General features: G+C 43.6%; 1 protein-coding gene across 6 annotated transcripts in view; it reads left to right on the top strand.

Moving 5' to 3' along the window:
* NTPCR (nucleoside-triphosphatase, cancer-related) overlaps positions 1-23,918 on the top strand; it is a 28,773-nt gene that overhangs the window by 3,366 nt on the left and 1,489 nt on the right. For 4 of the 6 annotated variants that reach the window (XM_038533890.1, XM_038533894.1, XM_038533893.1 and 1 more), the window contains 4 exons: positions 1,230-1,392; positions 1,893-1,989; positions 16,978-17,187; positions 20,576-20,672. In XM_038533890.1, coding sequence (XP_038389818.1) covers positions 1,230-1,392; positions 1,893-1,989; positions 16,978-17,187; positions 20,576-20,672 — 567 coding nt within the window. Of the gene's footprint in view, positions 1-827; positions 955-1,229; positions 1,393-1,892; positions 1,990-16,977; positions 17,188-20,575; positions 20,673-23,918 lie in introns of all 6 variants that reach the window. The other 2 variants (XM_038533895.1, XM_038533892.1) reach the window with 2 other exon arrangements.

The following is a 23,918-nucleotide window of genomic DNA, read 5'->3' as shown; positions in this document are numbered from 1 at the left end:
GGTCTCTTGATGTGACGTTTGGAGAACAGATCATGATTTATCTCAAGGAAGCTTAAAAGGGTTCTTGGGGAACCCTGATGACTCTGTGTCAGCAGCCGAAGATATAATATGAGTTACAGCCTTGTGGTATCTCACGGTAGTCTCTGGTAGACTTGCTGGAGGCTTCCCGTTTTTCAGTTTTTGGGTCATCATGATGCCATTGACTTCAGTCTGTATGGAACAAGACTTGTAAACAAAGTCATGGTGACACACAAAGGCCCCTGTTAAAATGTATGGTCCTTACTAGTTGTATAAACTTGGATAAGTTACCTGACCTCTCTGGGCCTCATCTGTAAAACAGGAACAAGGGAACGAGAATGGTAACCGCCCAAGAGGGGCAGTTGTGAGAATTTAACCAAGGAAATGCTTGTGGAGCGTGCTAGGATAGTGCCTAGCTCCACAGGGCTGGTGACTAGTGTGCACCTATTGGTGCTTGTAAACACATCAGAGTCCATCAGGAGAGTTAATAGGCTGGGTGGACGAGGGGGTGGATGGAGGCGCTTGAGTTGTAATTTGGGAGAGTGTGGGGCAAGCCAGAGGAATGCTTCAGGACACTGGAAAAGGTCACAGAAGGGGTTGTCAACCGGACAGTATTGCTCTTGGGAGAAAGTTTAAAAACTACCGTTTCCAGTGGTGGTAGTGGTATTTAAGGGGCTGTTCTGGGGAGACCTAGCATTGTAAGTCCATGGAGGAGTGATGGGATTCTCTCACGGATAAATGTAGGTCCAGAGTGCTCCGAAGGTTGAAATCCTAGTTTTTTTTTTTTTTTTTTTTTTTTGAAATCCTAGTTTTAAGGTGCCCAGTCTGTGACCCACGCATGACCTGTTGAAAGGGTGTGGCCACCCACGAGGAGAGTAACCCTGGTTCTAGAAGCTCATCTCAGAGGATGCAGACTATTGCCACAGAGCCCCTCAGGTGGTTCTGGGATTGCGTATATGTGTGTATGTGACAAAGTGTTTTAGAATTTCAAAATTAAACTTTAAGATCCCATTCCTATTTTTATTATGCTTGGAATTACAAAGTCTTAACACCTGGAGCAATAAAAATTGAAGTGAACTTAATATTCATAAAATCCGCTTGCAGCCCATTTCTTTTCCTGCAGTAATTGCTCTCAGAGGCAGTGAGTGCTGTGTGTCCTAGCAAGGGACTGGTTCCTAATGAGCTTTTGTGTTGTTTTTGTTTTTCTTTAGGAGTTGGAAAAACAACATTGATCCAGAAAGCCAGTGAGGTTTTAAAATCCTCTGGTGTGCCTGTCGATGGATTTTACACCGAAGAAGTCAGACAGGGAGGGAGAAGAATAGGATTCGATGTTGTCACATTATCCGGCATGCGGGGAGTTTTGTCTAGAATTGGGTACTGATATTTAATTTCTATGGTATTTTATTCTCCTTGGGCACAGGATTTAGCCACATGATCTCTTCTATCTTGAAAGAATCTTGGGCCTTTATGGACTTCTCAGAGAAAAAAGAGATTGAAACCATCTTAAGAAAAACAAAGTATAAAATTATCATATTTCACTTAAAACTTACCTCAACAAATAATAGGTTTTTAGCATCTTGTAATCTGTGATCCTGTTTCTTATGCTACTCTTCTGTTGTTACGCTGCCTCTCCGCAGCTTTGGGATTGGCTCCCAAAGTAACTGCCAGGGCTGGTGGTGGTTGTGGTGGATTGCACTCTTGTTTTCAGGAAAAAACATGAAAGTAGGTTAGCTTTGCATACCACCACGTTTTGTGTAGGTGATTTTTAAGGGTGATTTAGCATATGTGGAAGGCCAGACCCTCCCTGGAGTAGCTGCAAACCAGAAATCAATACAGGGGTCTTTTAACAAAGAACGCACTGTCTTTTCATTCAGGTCAGAGCCTCCGCCTGGAAAACGTGAATGCCGAGTCGGACAGTATGTGGTGGATCTGACTTCCTTTGAGCTCTTGGCACTTCCAGTCTTGAGGAATGTAAGTATGTGATTTCTGCCTCTTGAGCCCATTTCTTCTTAGCATATTGTGGGAATTACTGACCCTGGGAACAGAGTGGTTTTGCTTCAAAGAGTGGCCAGTTTTGCATTTTACAACTGAAAAGTTTTCAAGTGACTGAGCCTTGAAAAGGATATATGCACCATAATTTTTTTTTTAATGCACCATAATTTGATGTCACTCTAAACTACACGTAAATTCTTTGTCACACATATTCAGCTTATGGAAATATTTTATACTGGGAGGGCTCTGATGCCCAGCTACGAAGACCTTCCTCTTATTTATATCTTCACCGTATTTTCACAGCACAACAAATAAACATTTAGGAAGGGGAAATGTCATTATATAAATATAATGGTAGGCACCTAACATATTACAGATCTTCCTTAGCTTATGGGATTACCTCCTGATAAACCCATCATAACTTAAAAATATGGTAAGTGGAAGGCGGCCTAGGTGGCTCAGCAGTTTAGTGCTGCCTTTGGCCCAGGACGTGATCCTGGAGACCCGGGATCGGGTCCCATGTCCAGCTCCCTGCATGGAGCCTGCTTCTCCTTCTGCCTGTGTCTCTGCCTCTCTCTCTCTCTCTCTCCCTGTGTCTCTCATGAATAAATAAAAAATCTTAAAAAATATATAGTAAGTGGATAACACATGTAATACAACTAACCAACAAACTGTCATAGCTCAGCCCAGCTGACCTTCAACATGCTCAGAACACTGAACATTAACCTATGGTTGGGCGAGATCATATGGCACAAAGCCTATTTTATTTTATTTTATTTTATTTTATTTTTTTATTTTATTTTATTTTATTTTATTTATTTTATTTATTTTATTTTATTTTATATTTTATTTTATATTTTATATTTTATTTTATTTTAATTTAATTTAATTTAATTTAATTTTATTTTAACATATTTTTTAATTGGAGTTCAGTTTGCCAACATATAGCATAACACCCAGTGCTCATCCCATCAAGTGCCCCCCTCAGTGCCTGTCACCCAGTCACCCCACCCCCCACCCACCTCCCTTTCCATCATCCCTTGTTTGTTTCCCAGAGTTAGGAGTCTCTCATGTTCTGTCTCCCTTTCTGATATTTCCCACTCATTTTTTCTCCTTTCCTCTTTATTCCCTTTCACTATTTTTTATATTCCCCAAAAGAATGGGACCATATAATGTTTGTCCTTCTCCAATTGACTTATTTCACTCAGCATAATACCCTCCAGTTCCATCCACGTTGAAACAAATGGTGGGTATTTGTCGTTTCTAATGGCTGAGGAATATTCCATTGTATACATAAACCACATCTTCTTTATCCATTCATCTTTCGATGGACACCGAGGCTCCTTCCACAGTTTCAAAGCCTATTTTATAATAAAGTGTTGAAGATCTCATGCAATATATTGAGTACTGTACTGAAAGGGAAATATATAATGTCTGTATGGGTGCAGAATGGTTGTCAGTATATTGGTTGTTTACAATCTTCATGATCACGTGGCTGCCTGGGAGCTTGGACTCCTGCTCCTGCCCAACATCATAAGAGAGCATCATACTGCATGCTGCTGCTACCCCAGGAAAAGGTCAGAATTGAAAATCTGACCTATGGTTTCTACCGAATCTTTTTGCTTTCTCACCACTATAAAGTCATGAGTTAAATCATTTAAGTCAGGGACCATCTGATATACTATGTATCACTGTAATACCTTTTTTTTTTTTAATAGCTTATTGAGATATAATTCACATACCGTATGCTTCACCCATTGAAAATACACAATTCAGCTTTTTCTAGTATATTCAAAGGATTGTGCAACCAAACCTCACTATCTAATTTTAGAACCTCTCCATCATTTCAAAAAGGAAACCCCATACCCATCAAACACTCATTCTTCCTTCCTCTGTCCCTCCCAGCTCCTGGCAACTGCTACCCTACGTTCTTTGCCTGTCAATTTGTCCAGTCTGGGCATTTCCTAAAAAGGAAATCATATACAATGGTGTCTTTAGTAACTAGCTTATTTCACTTAGCATAATGTTTTCAAGGTTTATTTACACTTTAGCACATAATAATTCTTTTTTATTGTTGAGTAATATTCCATTGAATGGATATACCACATTTTGTTGATCTCATCAGTTGATGGACATTTGGATCGCTTCTAGTTTTTGGTTATTGTGAATAATGCTTCTCTGAACATTTGTGTGCAAGTTTTTGGGTAGACATATATTTTCAGTTCTCTTGGGTATACACCTAGGAGTAGACATGCTAGGTCATATGGTATGTCTATATAAATCTTTGTGAGAATACCCAGACTGTTTTTACAGACTAGCTGCACATTTCCACCAGCAGTAGATGAAAATTCCGGTTTCTTCACATCTTTGCCAGCACCAATTATGGTCTCTTTTAATTTCATCATCCTAGCAGATGTGATGCATTATCTATCATATAACTTCGATTTGCATTTCCCTGATGACTAGTGATGTTGAGCATCTTTTCATGTCTTTCTTGGCCATCTGTGTATCTTCTTTGGAGAAATATTTATTCATTTGCTTTGCTCATTATTAAATTGGCTTAGTTGCCTTTTTATTACTGAGTTGTGAGATTTCTTCATGAGATCTGGATACCAGTCTGGTATCAGATATATGATTTGCAAGTATATTCTTCCATTCTGTAGGTGCCTTTATTTTTTCATGGTGTCCTTTGAAGCATGATTGTTTTTGAGAAGTCCAATTTATCTGTTTTTCTTATATTTGTGCTTCTATAGAAGTGACTATGTGATGTGATTTTTATCTTTCATCATATTAATGTATTTGTATTACATTAATTGATTTTTGGATGTTAAACCAACCTTGGTTCTTGGAATAAATCCCTCTTGGTCAGGGTATATAATTATTTTTATACATTGATGGATTCAAAAATATTATATGCAAATCCTTTTATGCTTTTATGTATTGCTGGATTTTTATATATTTGCAAGTATTTTGTTGAAGATTACAGTATCTGTATCTCTAAGGGATATGGTCTGTAGCTTTCTTGTGCTGTCTTTGTCTGATTTTGGTATCAGGGTAAATATTGGTCTCAGAATAAGTTGGGAAGTGTCCCTTCCTCTTCTGGTTTTTGGAAGAGTTTGTGACTTGTATTAAATTTTTTCTTTGAATGTTTGATTTACCAGTGAAGCCCTGTGACCTGGGATTTTCTTCATGGGAAGCAAGAAGCATTGTAATTGTGAATTCAATCTCTTTACTTGTATAGGTCTGCTAATTTTTTATTTCTGGTTGAGTCAATTGTAGTAATCTTTTAGTAATTTGTCTGTTTCATATATCTCATCTGTTAGTATATTATTGTTCATATATTCCACTATGATCCCTTTTATTGTGTAAGGTCAGTAGTGTTTTCCCTTCTTTCATGTCTTATTTTAGTTAAGTTCTTTCTCCCCTTTTTCTGGCCAGGAAAAGGAAAAGTGGAAAAGGTTTGTCAAGTTAGTCGTTCTTTTCAAAGAACGTTGCAACTTTTGCCTTTGGATTATATATTAACGTGTTTTTTGTGTTCATTCATCAAATGTTTATCAAATCTTAGACATATAGTCATGAACAAAACAGACTTATTTTCGAGGGAGAGATGTAGACATTAAAGAAGTAAGTGTACGATTGTCCTAAACACTGTGTAGGAGACCAGCTAGGTGCTGTGAGAGGTGCCAGGAGCTTAGATCAGGTGGCCAGGAAAGAGCTCTGAGGAGGTGACACGTAACTGAAATGGGAAGACGAGAAAGCATCGTCCCTTCAGAGAGAGAATACTGGATATGTGTGTTGAGGGGGGTTCTGTGGACAACATAGTAGTTGAGGGGAACAGATAAGCTGCGGCCCCACTGTCCTGAGGCAGGAGCAGGTAAGGAAGAAGGTAAGGTGGGTGAGGCCATGGGATCAGGGCCTCATGGACTGTGTTAAGTAAGTAGAGTTTCATTTAATCTGTGATAGACTTTACTGCTTTGATTTATTTTTGTAGAAATTGAACAGTGTTGACCTGTCTCCCCAGGCAGGTCTGAATCTTCTGGAGGTGTGAGACATACCAGCGGGCAAGTCTAGGGTGTCTCTCACAGCCTGGTGAGCCCTGTGCAGCCTGGCCCACTCACCTCTGGCCTCCTGTCACCATTCCCCAGCCATACTAGCTCAGACATGTTTCCCGCACATGGCAGGGCCTTTGACGCTTGGCCCTGGCCCTTTTCTTTGGTTGGCACACTCTTATCTTTGCCTCTCTGCTGTTTTTTGACATTTGGGGCTGAGCAAAAATGTGCCATGTCAAGGGCTTTGGTAATTACTCAAAGCTGCTGAACATTTTAACCATAGCCTGCAGAGGGCAGTTAGTTGCTAACTTCTGAGGGCTGGCAGGGGCTTGCGCTCTATCCTGGCAGGGTCCCTGTTCTGGTAGGGGGCCACCACTCCCCAGAGCCCATCTTGCTCCTCTCACCTCCTGGGCCCCAGTGCTGGGTCTGTTGTGGCCGTTGTATTGGTGGGAGCACTAAGAGAACATGACATTTTTCTCCCTGGCTCTTTTCCCATCAAACGCATACCTCTCTACTTAATGTTCAGAGGGCAAGTGAAGTACTTCAAATGAAATTCCAGGTGGAGATTCTGGCTTTAGGCCCTGGATCGATACAAAGAATTGATTTTTATTTACCTGGCTTAGAACAGACTGAATCTTGGGAGGGCAGTGTGCACATACATGCCTGATGTCTGTCTGCAAGATGATACAAGAAATCATATGCTGACTAGAATAAGAGCTTGAATCTTTCTTAATTAAAAAATAAAGGAAAGCAGACTTCTCCCCAATTTTTCATACTTTGGTTACCAAACCCAGACATCCGTATTTTAGGGAAAGTTCCCAGACTGCAGACCTACCCAGTCAAGGTCACAGATTTTTTTTTTTTTTTTTCCAGAAGTACAGGTTTTCCTCCCCTTTCATATATTTTAGTGGGATGAAGAAAGGAAAAGGAATTGGTGTTTTACCTTTAGGAAGAAAAAAATTAAAGTAGCTTTGCAGCAAAAATAGGGGAATGTAAAAAGACAGTTACTACTGACAAGTACAATGAAAGCTGCAGCAAGCACATCTAGGGCGGTGAAAGCCTTGGTACAGATAGTGTGTTAGTTTGTAGTGCCCGGAACATCTGAAAACACTTCCTAACTCTAAGTTAAGAAATATCTATAAGTGCCTCCTATGTGTAGGAAATCTCACTGTGCATGAAAAATATTTTAAGTTATGTCTCATGTAAAATAGAAGGGAGATAATCCTTGGGGTCAGCAGGGGTGTCCCTGCTATGCCCCCAGGGAGGTCAGAGCAGGGCATGGCTATGGAAGGTTCAGGGGAGCTAGGCCCCAGCCAGCCTTAGGGCTCATGGGGCTTGTGGGTCTCATGTTTCATGTCCTCAGGCTGGAATGGAGATGTAGGGACTCTCCTGGGCACACGTGGATAGTAAAGAAAAATAGAGTAAGATTGGGAAGCATTCTAGACTCAGGTTTTTAGAAAGTCCTTTGTAGGCTTGGCTGGTGTTGACATTTTTTTCATTCCACATCTGACAGCATTTTTATTATGCTTCTGAATATTAATGCTCTCCCTACACAAAGTAGCAAATTTGTAAAAATTATGAAATAAAAATAAAGGAGTAAATAGGAATAATTCATAATCTTATCCCTGGGTTAACTGCTGTTATTGTATTTTGTTTCTTTCCTTTTTTAACTTTTTATTTAGTTAAAGATTTTATTTATTTATTTGAGAGAGAGAGTGTGTTGAATAGGAGCTAGGGAGAGAGGCAGAGTGAGAGGGAGAAGCAGACTCTCCACTGTGCAGGGAGCCCACTGCAGGGACTCAGGGGCTCCATCCCAGGAGCCTGGGCTCATGACCTGAGCTAAAGGCAGACACTTAACCAACTGAGCCACCCAGGTGCTCCCCTTTTCAGCTTTATTCTGTCATTCCAAAATGGGGGAAAATACTGTGTGTTGTTTTACAGGCTTGGGCTTCCCAATAATACAATTTAGTAACATGGGAGTAGCCATACAACACGATAATCCTCACAACTGCGATATTGTAATGATCACACAATGTTTCCTGGCATGGGTTTTCACCTCTGACTTAAGCCTTATTCCCTCAGTGGCAGATGTTTACCACTGTTGCAGGTATCCTTGTAGTAAACCCCCTTGTACACCAGTCTTTTCTCAGCCCAGAGGGTGGACGGATTAGGTGAAAAGCTGTGCTGCTGAGGTGCTCCTGAGATGGCTGTGTGACTCTGAACCCCCTGCCAATGTGTGGACACCTTTGTGTTCCTCTCCAGCATCTTTGCCCATTTCCATATGAAAATACACTTTGCTTTAATTCATGTTTTTAAGTTGCTAATGAGGCTAAATGTTTTTGAGTTTGAATATTTTTTAACCTAATTATTTTAAATTATTTTTATTCCTTTTCCCATTTTTTTTCCCTTTGGCTTAAAAAGATCTTTTTATAAGGCAGATGACCTTTTTATATTTATTGATTGTATTTTTCTCAGTTTGTCACTTTGATGATGGTCTTCCTTCCTTCCTTCCTTCCTTCCTTCCTTCCTTCCTTCCTTCCTTCCTTCCTTCCTTCTCAACATTGAGAAAGTCTGTCTGTATTCTAAGTTAACAGAGAATTAGTTTCTTCTATGGTATCTTTTTTTTTCTTTTAACATGTTTTTAATCCATCTGGATTTATTTCGAATGTAATCTACAATGAGACTCTCAATTGATTTTCTTCCAAACACTTGGCCAGTTTACCAAAACCATTTGTTAACTCATTTCTCATTTCCCATAACTCATTTCCCATGCTTCATTAATTATAATAAGAAGTATGTGTGTGTATAAGTATAATGTTTCAGGGTTATCTGGTACATCGGTACCATACTATTTTAATTACCATATTATAGTTTAAAAAGTTGCCTTATACATTCTTTTTTGTTAATTTTTCTGCATTGTAGTAGTATTGTTGGTAATGTTACCAGTGGTGATGGTGGTAGTATAAGTAGTTAACAGTTACCAGTGCAAAATGTGCAGCAGGCACTAACTCATTTAATCCTCAGAGTGATACTATCACTCTGTTCCTCTTGTAGAGATGGAGAAACGGAGGAATAGACTAGAGAGTAAATTGCTCAAAGGCACACAGCCTGTTAGTGGTAGAGCTGGTGTGAATTGTAGAATCAAGACTTAATTATCCATCACAAAAGGTCTTACATGGAGTGATTGGAACAATGCAAAATTGTAATTATTTAGATATAAAAAGCATGTTAAATTTTTAGATAATAGCTCCATAGCCAAAACCTACTATCTCATTGTTTTTCCATTTCTCTCTTAAAAAAAAAAAAAAAAGAAAAATTGTTTTTTGTTAAGGTTATTTATAAGTCTCTTCTATTTTCTGATGCTTCTGTAATTTGGATTGTATTTCCAGTTTTTCAGTCATCAAGAGCTGGCAGGATAGTGTTGGCCTTTTTCATAATGGTCTTTTTGACCTCCACACTGAATGCTTCATTAGCATTTGTTGCAGTATAGGATTTAACTTTTTTTTGGCTCCCCATGTATCTGCTACTCACACCAAAAGTTAACAACAGATTATAATTTTTTTTTAAGAACAAAAGGTATCTACTCTAAGCCCTATTTTCTAGGCTTACCCATGTCATTTTTAATTAAGATCCGTGAAAAGAATAGGAAGCTAGAACCAGGACACCCAGGGAAAATCAACATAGTTGAACCTTGTTTTGATCAAAATAAGGCCTTGGAGTATATTTGTTTTCAAGAACAGGATCTGCTTTTGATTCTGAAACGAGATTCGTCTTCAGATCTTTGAAAAATTCATTTGAAGGTTGTTCCTGACTGGGGAAAGTTTATTTTTTACCACTTGACCTGGAATTGCCACTTAGTATTTCAGGCCACTAGGCTTTAGAGAGAATTTAGAAAAATCAATTTCTAGTCAGGATCCATTCTTGAAAGGTTGACAGGAGCCCAAGGATTGCTTTTGAGGTTCCTTCATTGTTAGTGAATGTGACTTTTTTTCTTTGTTCCTCCTCACTCTCTTGTTTCTGGACCTCATGATGATATATATGCACTGCAGGATCAGCCAGAGAAACAAAAAGCTGTCTGGTGCAAACATAAAAATTAATGTAAAAATTGTCAGTGGAAACGTTCCTGCACTGAATCAAAAGAGGAAAATAAACTCAAAGTTCAGCATAAGGTCGACTCTGTGGCTTATCTTGTAGGATTTGCCATGGCAGCCCTTACTGGTAATCTCTGTTGGTCCACAACCCTGTCTGAACTTCCTGGTGAAACATGAAACTAGCCCCCTTCTTTCGGAGGGCAGAGGGAGACCAAAAACAGGTAGGCCACTCCTGGTTGGGAAGTGGCTGTTGTAATAAGCAGAGGGAACTTGCACACAAGGCTTGTGTTGGATGCAGCAAGATGAATACCCCTGCCCCCCGGCCACCACCTCTTAAGTTTATATATAGAGAGGCCTTAACTGAGTTCAGTCAAGTAGACAGTGCAGGTGTTCTCAGCACCACATCATTATCTCAAAGTTGTGTCCTTGCAGCAGCCTCTGCAAGCAGGAGAAGCCAGCAAGACCCACGCTCCAAGGACAGGAGAGGGTGAGAAGCCTCTGATCCCTTGGTCTGGCTTGTGGATCAGCTGGGGGTTGGTCTTTCCGTGACCTTTCCCAGCAGTCCCCTCATTCCCTGGGGCAGGTCTGATGCTCTTACTTCTCATTGTCTCATTGCTGGCCTCAGGGAGGGCCTGTGATTTAGATGCTGAGCCAGCTCTGGCCTTGGGTTGCTCTTACCTTCTTCAGGCAATTCTTGTAGCCCACTCCCCAGAGCCCCAGCAAAAGCAGGTGCTCCGCTGGTGGGACTGGGGTAGAATTTGTATAACCTGCTGCCTTCCTCCCCTTCATTCCGCCACTTTGTCCCATTTCCCAATCCATGCCACTAGCTGCTTCCTCCTGGTTGCATCAGTCCAAGGCCCGCCCTGCCTCCTTCAGAAGCAAACTTGCAGGTGATGAGGTGGTGGTTTGCTCAAATCTCATGCTGAGAAAGTGTTTCTTCATTGTGCACCTTTTTTTTTTTCTTTTGAAATTGATGAAAGCAATGAATGGGGAGATACTTTAACACCATGTACATCTTCCTCATCAAAAATTCTCCCAATTCTAATTTTTTAACTTTACTGGATTATCTGAAAATAATCATTTTCACTGAAGGCTTTACCTGGAAAGCCAATTTAACTACTGCCTTTTGAAATGCTTTCTGTAACAAGCTAAGCTTTTATTTAATAGTCAAATCGCTGTGTATTTGAAAGCTGAACTAAAAGAGCCATAACAGTTGACTTTTCCTCATCAAAGCTGCACTTGTTTATGTCTACTCAGTCTTCTCATTATTTAGACAAGAAGTCCTCACTATTTTACTGTCGCTAAGACATTCAGCTTTCTCTCTTTTAGTTAGTATCTAGTAAAAAGATATGAGACCTCAAAGTTACTGAACTTGAATCAAAAGTTTAAAATCAAAGTAAGATTTTTACTAAGCAAGAGGAGTTTTTACAAGCGCCTTAAACACCCATTAGCTGATAAGGGAGGTAGCACGTTTGAGGCACAGTCCCATCTCTGGCTGTGTGTAAAGGGGGAGAGGGGGCTTTGCCTGCAGCTCACATCTGCCTCCCAAAGCAGGCCATCCTCCATCCTGGTGCTGTTGGTTACCTTCATTGTCCTGAGACCCCAAACCTGTCATCCTTTTTGAGTAACTGAAGGTAATATGCTTACTCCAAAAAACAGATGAGGGTTTTTGTGGCTGTGCCTCTGTTACCCCTAGAACCTGAAGTGCTCCTGCCTCTCATTGGAGAGAAAAGTAGATTCTTTACAATTAGATGAATTTCTGCAGTTCTTTCCTTCAGTTTCTTTGATTCTTTCCTTTGATGTCCTGCCTTACTCATACTGAAAATGTGCAGGTCATATTGCATGTGGGGGATATAAGGGAGCTTTGCTCTCAGCTTATCTTGGGTTTGACTCTCTGCTCTCACTTGGGAGTTTAGTGACTTTGTCTGAATCAGTTGTGTTCTTTATCTGTAACACGGAGACAGAGATACCTACTGGACAGAGTTACTAGGACTGAAGGTGACATTGTAGACTGTGTGTCCTCAGCTGCTAGGGAGTACAGAGAGGTGAGTATAATTATTTCTCTTGAGAAGGCGAGTGAGGTGAGGGACAGCAGAACCTTGGGAGGAGCCTCACATCAACAGTTTGCCACGTACCTGGGGACCAGAGCAAGCTGTGACTTTGTCATGGAGACCCACAAGCTCAGATGTCCAGGCTGGTCCCAAGGTACTGGGATCACAAGGGGTAGTGGGTTCTCCATGCAATAGGCTGTCAGCCAGCAGATCCTGTTTCAGTCCTTGGGATAGTTCTCGTAGCTTGCAAGATACAGAGGGTGCTGTTCTGTGCTCTGCGGTCAGGCACTCATGTGGGTGAATCCCAGAGAGGCCAGTTAGAACACCCAGGAGGAGCCTTAGCACTAGTCTGCTGGGCCCTGGGGTGAGAATCTCTGGCATTTGGGTAGGGACAGCTCCCACCCAGAGCACACCCAAGGAAAGAAGGGCTGAGCTGCAGGGCGCGTCAGGCAGTCTAGACATCTGGTCCTGGCTGCCAGCCTGTGATTTCATCCCTGGGGACACACAGTCGACATGCCACCGAACTTCTGAGGGGTTCTGAAACTTTCAGCTTGGAATAAGCACAGATAGAAGTCTAATTGGGCCTCCACTTTTAGCTCATAACTTCAGAGGTTTGAGGAATTTGGGGCTGGCTTGGCTGTAGCCACTGTTATCACCCTTTGCTTTCCTGCCCAAACTTGTGGCTATTTGTGGGGAAGGGCCATAGTTCTGCTGCCTGACTTCTAGCAGATGCTCCTTGGTTCTTTCCCATGACTTTCAATATCTTTTGTCTTAGGCCAGCTAGGAAGCCAGTCTGTGTCTGATATTAAAAAAAAAAAAATAAAGTTAATACCACCAGAAATACTTATTAAGTAAATAATTCACTATAAGGCAAAAGCCACTTTAATTAGCTTTTTCTCAGTTCAATATTTTGGTTAAATGAAATTGTGCCTATTTTATGTCTACATTTTCTTTTGTGTTCTGAAACGTGCATATAAAGATTAAACAAAAGACCGAAAAAAGTCATAGTTTTCAGGTTTCTGGCATAACTGGTACACAGATATTTTGTTGTTGCTCTAAACTGATTTAATCTGTCTGGAAAACAACCTAGCTGCATGTAAGCAAAGTTACAAAATTATTCAAAGCTTCCCTTACCACTGGCTGGTCAATTTTAGGACTTTCTCCCAAGGAAATAATCTCCCTAAAAACAGAGGAACTAAAATATGCCTTGCACAAAGTGTTTCTCCCTCTCTGTAAGAGTGAAAATGTATGGTGCTGTGACATGTAGGCCTGGGTGAGAAGTGGTGAGGGCTTCAGGGGCCGTAGGGTAGTGTCTGCCATCCTGCAGCCTTGCAGTCCCTCTGTGAACAGAGGGGGTCCAGGGGAGAAAGGCCACTCTCCAGATCGTGTGCACATAGTGATTTTTGTCTCGTGGCCCAGGCTGCCCGAAGTTCTTCATGAGCTCCTTACTGCGTAACTTTAAGTATGTGCGCTCCAGGGGCTCCATTTGACTTCTCCACACCCAGCACTGGGGAGGACTGGGGAGATTCCTGACCTCTTTTTTTTTTTCTTTAAAGATTTATTTATTTTTATTTATTTATGATAGGGAGAGGCAGAGACACAGGAGGAGGGAGAAGCAGGCTCCATGCCCAAGAGCCCAACACGGGACTCGATCCCGGGACCCCAAGATCACGCCCTGGGCCAAAGGCAGGTGCTAAATCGCTGAGCCACCCAGGGATCCCCTCTTGACCTCTTTCATACCTGGGCCCCAGTACTGTCAGGCTGCATCCCTACCAACTTAGAATTTAGAACAATGTAAGCATGATGTGTGCTCACTGACTGGGTTGCTTGAATTTATATAAAAATAAAGCAATTAAAAAAATAAAACAATTTTGGATAGGATAGTAGTTCTTTTTTATTTCATTTTTGTTTTTTAAGATTTTATTTATTTGATTGAGAGAGACAGCAGGAGCAGGGGAATGGCAGAAAGAGAGAGAATCTTAAGTAGACCCCCTGCTGAGTGTGGAGCCAGATATGGGGTTCAACTGAGCCACCCAGGTACCCCAGTAGTGGTTCTTTTATTACAGTCTGGAATATATGTTCATGTGTTATTTAGAAAAACCAGTGTATGCAAGCTTCTCAGTAGTTTTGCATCTGATATCTGCCTCTCAGTTGAGCATCAATAACTTAGATTTTTCATGAAAAATCCCAGACTTATTTTTGAGGTTCCTACAGTTTTTGGATAATAAAGTCCCTAGTTTTAGAGAGGATTTTATATAAACTAAGGTTTTAAAATGAGCATTTCCAGTTGGTAGAATATAATATATGCGTGTGTGTGTCCGGATATTTTTTTGCAGAAGTTTAAACAATGTCAGTGAGCTCTTCTTGGTGGATGTCGTAGAGAATCTGAGGAAGGCTGGTTTGGGGGCCTCGTGCTTTATGTTTCTATCCACTTGTGTATTTACAGACACACCCACATGCACCCTACTACCCGCGTATGTACACCCAAATAAATATATGCACACAGGCACACATGCATTCTTCATGTGGTTTCTCTCTGTCTGAATTGACTGCTTTCAAACTCTCATTTTAATGTCCAGAATAGAGTTCTGCTGACCTGTGGGGAGATGACATCCACAATTATTCCTAGTTTCTGGAGGCAGCAGAATGCCCCAAATACTCCTTGATAAGAGGTCATTGGAATGGCTTGCTCTGGTGGGATTGGCTGTTTTTATGCTGATGAGCAGGTAGCTGAGAGCTTTTCAAATTTCTCCCAAATTCGGCATTCATTTTTGAAGAAAAATTTGAAAATGACAGTGGCTGATTCCACAGATGCTGGCCTTCCTCCCTCACCCCATCAGTGGAGGGCATCAGTTGCTTCAGCTCATGTGCTTCCATGGGAAAATAAAAAGGTGAATATGACCTTGGCCTTCCCCTGAGGGGGAAGCAGGATGTGTGTGCGCACACCCATGCAAACACACATGCACATATAAATGCTGTTGAAAGTTAAAAATGAAGTGCATTAGAAAAATGGAAGTTTGAGTAAGTGTATAGACCATTCCTTGGATGACTACAGTGGATCCCTTCCTGGTTTTCTGCTAGTAAAGTGAGTGGGGAAGTATGTATGTGCCATTAAGTCAGAAAATAATAAGAGAACCACTTACATAGATGTTTGAAAACCACTGCTCTAATGCTTCTCCTCAATAACTGCCTTGGACTAGACCCCACAATCTCATGCTGTCTATTCAAAAAAATGCCTAACTTGTCCCTGACGCCACACAGCTAACAGCCTTTCAGGTACAGCCTGTGATCCTCCCTGGCTTAGTATCTCTCAGATGCTGGATAGAACCCATAGCCCTTTGTGTACCATACAAGTGTCAGGATCTGCCTCTGAGCCCCATCCCTCACCAGCTACCACACGCACGCCACCAACTGCAGTGTGCTGTGGCTTCGGGATTTGCAATTCAAGACAAATCTAGCTGAACTCAGTCGTACATTCTGAGACTGTACTGATGTCTTAAGGAGTCTTAAGAAATGTAATGAAAAGCACTTTTTGTAAAAAAGTATAGTTTTCAAAGTAATCATTTATACAAAGATATATAAAATGTACTTGTCACTTAGCATTCACTGAAGAGCTGTGTGTTCTTTTGTGTCCCCTGGTGTGGAAAGACTATTCAGTCCTTTCAGCTTTCTCTGGGAAGGCTTTCCAGAGAGGGCATGTAGATTAGTGATCAGTTGCTGTGTAACAAATGACCCCAGAATTTAGGAGTTTAAGCCCAAGGACTTTATCTCACATAGTTTTCCTGGGTCAGGAGTCCAGGAAAGGCTTAGCCGGCTGGTTCAGGCTCATGGTTGGTCATGAGGTGACAGTCATCTGATGCTTGATTGGGGAGGATCCGCCTCCCAGCTCACTCCCAAGGTTGTTCAGTTCCTTGCCACGTGGACTTGGCCATCAGCTGCCTGAGCGTGCTCACAGCATGGCAGTTGCCTTCCCCAGGGCAGGCCTTCTGAGAGAGTGAGACCAAGCCAGAAGCAGCAGTCTTTTATACCTAAGCTCAGAAGGGACGTACCATCCCTTCTGGCACATTCTGTTGATTGCAGAGCCCAGTCCTGGAACTGTGTAGGAGGGGGTCTGTGCAAAGGTGGGGGCCTCAGGCTGTGAGGTTTTAGGGCCCGTGGAAGCTGGTGGCCACACCTGTTCCAAGGGGGTCTTGGAAGGGATAAGTCCTTAGGGAATCTGTGGTTGGAAGCGCACAGCCCTGCTCATGTGTTTTTCTTTTAACCAAGACTCCTTTCCTTTCACTGCTCATTTCTCTCCACCATCCCTCATAGTGCAGATTATGAAACATACGGACATTTATTTGCCTGCAGCCCTGATGTCCTCCCAGACAGGGAAGCTCCTACAACTCACGAATCGCAAAAAAGGGGCTAGTGTTATTATTAATAAGGCTCCCAAGGGGGAGCTTGGGAAATGCTGTCTCATTTCTTTTAAACCTAGGGCATGTGGGTGCTGCTTATTTCCTGGGTGTATATAAATACAAAGCTGAGTTACTACTGGAACCATTCTAAAAGAGTGAAAACTGCCAGGAACTTGGGTTGCTTTGGGAACTGAATTTCCTGGTTGCTCTGGTATCCAGGGGAGCTCTTCCAGATACATTTGCCTGTGAATCGTCCCATGTTGACTGAGAATAGGTCTCCTGCCTTCTAAAGCTTAGTTGACTTAGTTGGTGAGTGACGGGGGAGTGGGACCCCGGGGCTCTTTGCTTAATGTGACTTGGCTGTCTTCGTCATCTTCAGGCAGGTTCCAGCAGTGGCCCAGGGCAGAGGGTGTGTGTCATCGATGAGATTGGGAAGATGGAGCTCTTCAGTCAACCTTTTATCCAGGCTGTTCGTCAGACGCTGTCCACCCCAGGGACTGTAGTCCTGGGTACGATCCCAATACCTAAAGGAAAACCGCTGGCCCTCGTGGAAGAAATCAGGAACAGAAACGATGTTCAGGTGTTCAGTGTGAGTACAGCTAGTTCCTTGTGTCTGTAAAAATGGAGCAGCTGACCTCAAAGAGCAGGGTGGCTTTGAAACATACTTTTGCTCTGAATTACCATTTTTTCTCCTCTGAGGCCAAATACTGGTAAGTCTGATTTTCTAGGAATTTATGGAACTTAAATTTTGCCAGTCCTCGGTGAAAAAAACACACTTCCCTGTGGCCACAGTTTGAAGCACAGCTCCCAGCTGCTAAAAGAGTAACCCTGTCCAATGGAGCTGTCTGCAAGGATGGAAATGTCCTGTCTGCACTGGCCAGTGCAGTTGCCATCAGCCACCTGTGACTATTTATGTTTAAATAAAATAAAAAACTCATTTCTTCAGTCACACTGGCCACATGGACAGCACAGCTGCAAAGCCTGTCAGGCAAAGTGATGTATGCAGAGCAGCCGTGTGGGCATCACCTGGGGGTTCCTAAGACATGCAGAGTTGTAGGCCCGCCCTGACCCAATGAATCAGACCCTGGGCATGCGCCCAACAGTCTGCTTGAACAAGCTCTCAGGTGGTTGTCAGATGCTTGTTGGGGGTTGTGCATAGAGCACGTATGAGAGAGGACCCACTCCATCATACGAGCCCGTGGATGGGCCTCTGACAGCCCCGCTGGCACATTGCCCACATACTTGATTTCCCGTTGTCTCCTCATATCCTTCAGTCAGGTAATTGCCTTGCCCCGCACTGCCTTGTCTGTCAGTGAGAGAGCCGTATTCCTGGCCAAGCTCTGCCTGTCCCCTCTTTCCCCACCCCCGTTTAAACACTCACCTGCCCTGCGACTGCCAGTGAGCAAGTCAGCCGGCGGGGTGACTCCTGCTGTGGAGGGTGGAGAGTGAGGTCCTAACATCGCTGGCTAAAATGCCACCACCGTGACTCGCCAGCCCTAGTGGGATGTCTGTGTATCATCAGCGGAGCATCCAGGGGTACTCCTCCGGCAGTAAACAAATGTTAGGGTTAGAGCAGCCAGACTTGGAAAACTGTGCGTGCGCAGCCCTTCCTTCATTTATTCAGCATTAACTGAGCATCACTGCATGCCAAGACGTGATGATGAACAAGGTCGACCAGGTCCTCGTCCTCCAGAGCAGACAGTCTAATCTCACAACAGTGTAAACAAACAGTGGAGCCCTAGCAGATATTGACAGATGCATAGAAAACAGCCGGGGTGGTGTGGTTGTTGGGCTGGAGGCAGTTGGGGATGGAGGCGCTACTGACAGGCAAGGTCTCTCTAGGGAGCTGCCTGGTGTGCTGAGGGCCCTGCAGCGTCACATGCTCTGTGATGTCTCTGAAGTCTGTGGGAGTCTTCAGAGTTTTATGTTGCTCTGTCTCTCACTTTCCATGGCCTCCAACTTAGAGTTCGCATTGTGATTCTAGAGTTTCTGTGGAGGTAGAGGCAGTGTATAGAGAGATGAGGAAAGTCAATTAGTCTTCAGGCCAGCCAGCTTCCAGCCTGGAAGGTGGGGAGTTCCTGGCATTAAACTCCGGAGATTGGCTGCCTCTGCAAACCAGTGGAATCTCCCAAGTCCTAGATGGGATTGATAGAGGTTGGCTGTTATGTCCAGGAAGAAATGTTACATCTTAAGATAATGCCACATTTTCTGCTAAGACTGGAAATTATTCTCCAGGCAAGGTAATCATTGCTCCTAATGATGTGTAAATAAAGTGATTAGCTTTTGGTTAATTATGAAAGAGATAGGAGCTCACATAATGAAACAAACATCAACATGTGCCAATAGCAAGATGACGTAGATGTTGGAATTCGAGGGTGGAGACTTTAAAACAGCTGTCCCGAAGATGCTTCAGTGATCAGTTGCAAACATGTTTGAAACAATTGAAAAGTAGAAAGTGTCAGTTTTAGCAAAGATGGAAGATACAAAGAAGAATCAAATAAAAAATTTTTTAAAGATTTATTTATTTATTCATGAAAGACACAGACTGAGAGAGACAGAGCCATAGGCAAAGGGAGAAGCAGGCTCTTCGCAGGAGCCCGATGCAGGACTCGATCCCGGATCCTGGGATCTCGACCTTAGCCAAGGCAGCTGCCCAACCACTGAGCCATCCATGAGTCCCTCAAATAAAAATTTTAGAACTGTAAAATACAATAACTGAATGAGAAAATCTCTGGAAAGAATTGGTAAACTTGAAGGTAGAACAATAGAAAGTGCCCAACAAAGAGTAGACTTGGGGGGAGAAAAAGAACAGCCTCAGAGACTTGTGATACTGTAATAAAAATCTAACATTCATGTCATTGGAGGATGGTTTTGGCAATTTAGAAACTTCTGTCATGGTGTGGGTGTGGGTATTGACAGTTGCCTTCCTCAAAATTATGCTTCTCTTTTGGAGTTTGGTTAAATTTTTTTCTCATGTCTTGTAGAGTTTACTGGTCTCTAAGTGTGGCCACTGAAAAATGTTTTTAATTTATTTCACATTTGCTTGTTTGAGCGTAATTACGTTTATGCTGTTGAGGCAAGGGATAAAGACCTTCATGGATCAGGATAACTAGAAAGAGCTGTGTGCACTGTTTTCCTGCTTCTCTAGCAACATGAAGAAAATACTTATCCCTGCTGGTCACTTCCTACTGCATGCGCGCATACATACACACACACACACTAATTTGATTGTCTTAGAAAGCATATTTCACTTGATTTCCTTTGAAATACCTGCTTGATGGAAATGCTGGAGAATGTTATCTGCTGAGGGGACAGAAGAGACAGCTGAAATCCAGTCTCTTAGATGCGTTGACTTAGATGCCAGTTTGGCCACTAGGCACTGAGCACTTGGACTGAGGTGCTGTGCTCGGTACTGTAGATCCACCAGAGCACGTAGACTTCACAGTACCTGCTGCAATATATCACATCATCTTTATTTCATTGAGAGGCTGCATAGTGTGTCCAGGGTTGTCAGCTAGTAGTAGGTGGCAGAGCTAGGACTCACACTTCCATCTGTCTGCCTCCAGCGCTTGAGCATTAGCATAACCCTGCTGTACTGTGTCCTTTGTTGATAGGGATGATTCAGATGATTTTGCTAAAAAAAGTCTTCAGATTTCCTAGAAATTATTTGGTTTTTCTACTTTATAAAATGTTACTAAAGTCTCTTCCACTATGCTGAATTCAGGATAGTGAAAGTCCTTTACACTTTTTTTTTTCCAGAAAACAGTTTTTATCCTTTTAATTTTTACATGTGTTTTGTAAGAACACAAGAATAACCGAACTTACTCCAATTTGGGAATTCTTAGACCTCTGCTTACTCGTTCCTGCTATGCGTTTTTCTCATCAAGCAGGGCATAAACTATTTTATTTATTTTTATTTTATTTTATTTATTTTATTTTTTTATTTTTTTATTTTTTTATTTTTTTTTTGCATAAAGTATTTTAATCTCACCGGGAGTTCGATGCTGCCCTCTGGGTCCATGGACTCCTACAGTTACACGAGTGAGAGAAGGTCTGTCAGCCTCTGGATCCAAGGTCAGTAGGCAGAATGTTTGTAGAAACTGACAAGCTAATCCTAAAATTCATGTGGAGATGGGAAGGACCCAGCTAAATCTTGAAAAAAACAATGTTGGAAGACTCCTACTTCCTGACTCCAGAGCTTACTACAGCTACAGGGATTGAGATGGTGTAGTACCAGCCAGGCGCTAGACACACAGGTCCATGGAATAGAACTGAAAGTCCAGAAATAAACCCATACATCTAGGATCCATTGATTTTCCACAAGCATGCCAAGAGAACCTAATGAGGAAAGAACTGTTTTTTAATAAATGGTGCTGGGAAACTAGACATCCACATGCAAAAGTGGGAAGTTGGACTCTTACATTGTATACCAGAATTAACTCAAAGTAGATTCTAAGCCTAAGTTTAAGAACTAAACTCTACAGCGTCCTCTCTCTCTCTCTCGATCTATTTTATTTGAGAGAGTGTATGCACAGGGAGGGACAGAGGAAGAGGGAGAAGCAGATTCTGCTACACTCTACAGCTCTTAGAAGAAAATATAGGAGTAAATCTTTGTAAACTTGGGTCAGGCAAAGTCTTAGTTGATACAACAGGAAAATAATTCTTGGTTTAGAAACTTTAACTGTTACGGAAAAAGTAGAGCTAGAGAGATGGGTTCAGGAATAACCATATTTTTAGGTTTAATAAAATAGAGACACAGCATGAAACAAACTAGTAATGTTTTGGTATGTGTTAACTTACAGTTACGGTGTTGTCAGATTTCTTTCTCTAATCCTGTGATTACTAGGAACTTGTCAGTATCCTTCCCACAGTTTCAGGAAAATGTGTGGTCTTGTTTTGCTTTCTTGCATGTAGTGTATATGCACTTAGGGGCATTTTTTCCTTCCTGTCTCTGTGTCCAATATTCACAGCTTCCCTGATTCCTGGTGTTTGGGTTGTTGACTAGGAACTCTCAGGCCTTTGGTGGCCCCTGCAGGCAGCACAGAGCAACTTGGCTGTATGAGATGGTCAGTCTTTACTCGACTATATTTCAAAGACCCTCCCAGCTTAGAATTTAATAAACATTTACTGAGCATCCATGTGCCAGGCATAGGATGAATGGGATGTCCCTGTCCCCATGGAAGTCAGGCTCTAATCACCAAGTCACCAGGGGCCCCTGGGCCAGGCAGGGGCTCTGATTTCACTCTCTGTGGAGGCCACAACATACAGAGGAGGGTGGGCAACTTCCTTCCTTCCTGGGCCCTCCTCACCTTGTTCTCTTCCATACCCAGGCCTCCTCCTAGCCAGCCTCTCGGGAAGGACTTTGTAACCAAATCCTAGTGGTTGACTCTAAGAGGGAGGTTGTGCGTGCAGGGCAGGCCCCGAGGTCCACAGGCAATGCTCTGCCTGTACTCGCTTTTGAGAGCTTGGCTTCACTGGACAAGGAGCATCATAACTGAGCACCTCTTACTGCAGAATTCTCAGAAATCCTCTTAGGGAAATCAGAGCGGGAGAGCCAAATATTCATGTCGTTTTGCATTAAGTTTTAACTTGAAAACATCCCCAAAATGTATCTTTTCCAGTTTTTATTTTGTCTATGGAACCAAGGCACGGTGAGCTCCCTGAGCGTGTGGGATACCCGCTGCTGCCCCTGTCCTGGCAGAGGGGGGGTGTGGACTGGGGGGCTCACCCACGGCCCTGGCGACAGAGGAGGCATGTCTCACCGTCTGGTCCCCAGGAAGTTGAAACGAGGTGAGGTGGGGCTTTGCAGCTGGGTCCTGAGACCAGGGTCTCCCCACAGTCGTTGAGTCATCGTGCCAATGGAGAGGGCGGGGCGTTTCCCCCCCAAGAACACCGCACACAGCACTGCTTGGGACTCTTTTGTAGGAGCTCGGCAGCCCCACACCTATGAACTCCTTTCCTTAGTCTTCCCCTCCATACCCTACCCCCCATTCTGCTGGAAGGCTTGGGGGTTTGCCGAGCAGAGATGGAGCTTCAGCGATGACCCCTCGGAATCTGTCCCCGCAGGCTACGGATTCTCTTCCTGCCCGCAGAGGTCTTCAAGCAGCTCTCCTTTACACCTGCACAGCCACAGTCCTGGAGAAGCCAGACACCCCAGACCTGCTGGCACTCCTTTTATTGGCAGGATGGAGGAACGGGGCTCAGGGGTGGTCCCCTCTGTGTTGTCCTGAGGGTGCGGTGCATCCGTGCTCCTCCTCCTCGCTCACCCTGGCGAAGCGGGAGTGCATTCCTCCCCTCAAGTCAGAGTGTCCCCTTCCTTTCCTCCACCTTCCTCTTCTGCCAGTTCCATGCTTCCCCCTTCGTGAATGTTACATTTCTGGAGGAAGTGATGAGCTTGGGGAGAGGAAGTGGCCCCAGATGCCCCTCATCTGGGGACCCTCCCTTGGAGGCACACAGTAAACAGACCCTGGGGGCGAAGCCTGGTGTCATTCCCGGTGAAGTCAGAGTGCAGGAACGGGAACTAGGGGCCCTGTGAACCACGGGAGTTCCCACCACCACTGACACCCACCCACCACCCCCTCTCCTCCCTCCACGTTAGCACACTCCCCTGACATCAAACAGCAGAAGGGGATGTTAGCTAATTTGAGCAAACACAGCAACAAAAAACCTTGCAAGGCTGTGTGGCAGTTTCTCATGAAGCTGAGGAGAAGCTGAAGGTCCTCACGTCCAGGGACCAGAACTGCAAGGGAAGGGATGGGGTGAGGACAGGTGCACCGTGTCCTTGGACTTACTGCTAGGGGGTGTGGCCCCAGCCAGTTTGCTCTTCAGCTCTCTCCTTTCAGGATTCAGGTGCTCCGGATCTCCAGGGCCCAGCCTGCACTCCTGGGCTGAGAGCTAGTTTCCTAGACTGTCCTTTCCCAGAAGGGAGTCAGGGGTGCTCTTAGGAGGAGGGTGGGTGGATGCAGGGGAGCCATGAGGTGAAGCCCCCTGTGCATCTCCTCATCAGACATCCATCCGGCACCTGCTGTGCACCAGGGTGCCAGGCAGGTGTGGAGTCCACAGCGGGCAGGCCCATCTCTCCCCTCAGGGCCGCCTGCACTGACCACTGACTGGAGGTGCACTCACTTTCTCTTACCATGATTCTGTGCCTGGGTCCTTCCCTGTCTGGGTGACCTTCGGGCATAACCACCCTGGAAGCCTTTCCTCACCCCATCCTGCCCCATCTCCCACACGCCTCTCCAGACTTTGTCTCCCAGACCCTTTACGGTCAGTGCTCTCCCTGTCCCACATCTGTCCCTCTGTTCTGCTCTGCAAGCTCCA

Source organism: Canis lupus, chromosome 4 (assembly GCF_011100685.1).
Source record: "Canis lupus familiaris isolate Mischka breed German Shepherd chromosome 4, alternate assembly UU_Cfam_GSD_1.0, whole genome shotgun sequence".
In the NCBI taxonomy this organism is placed as follows: Eukaryota; Metazoa; Chordata; class Mammalia; order Carnivora; family Canidae; genus Canis; species Canis lupus.
The sequence above is the reverse complement of the archived record's forward strand: the minus strand, read 5'-3'. Positions and strand labels throughout refer to the sequence as shown.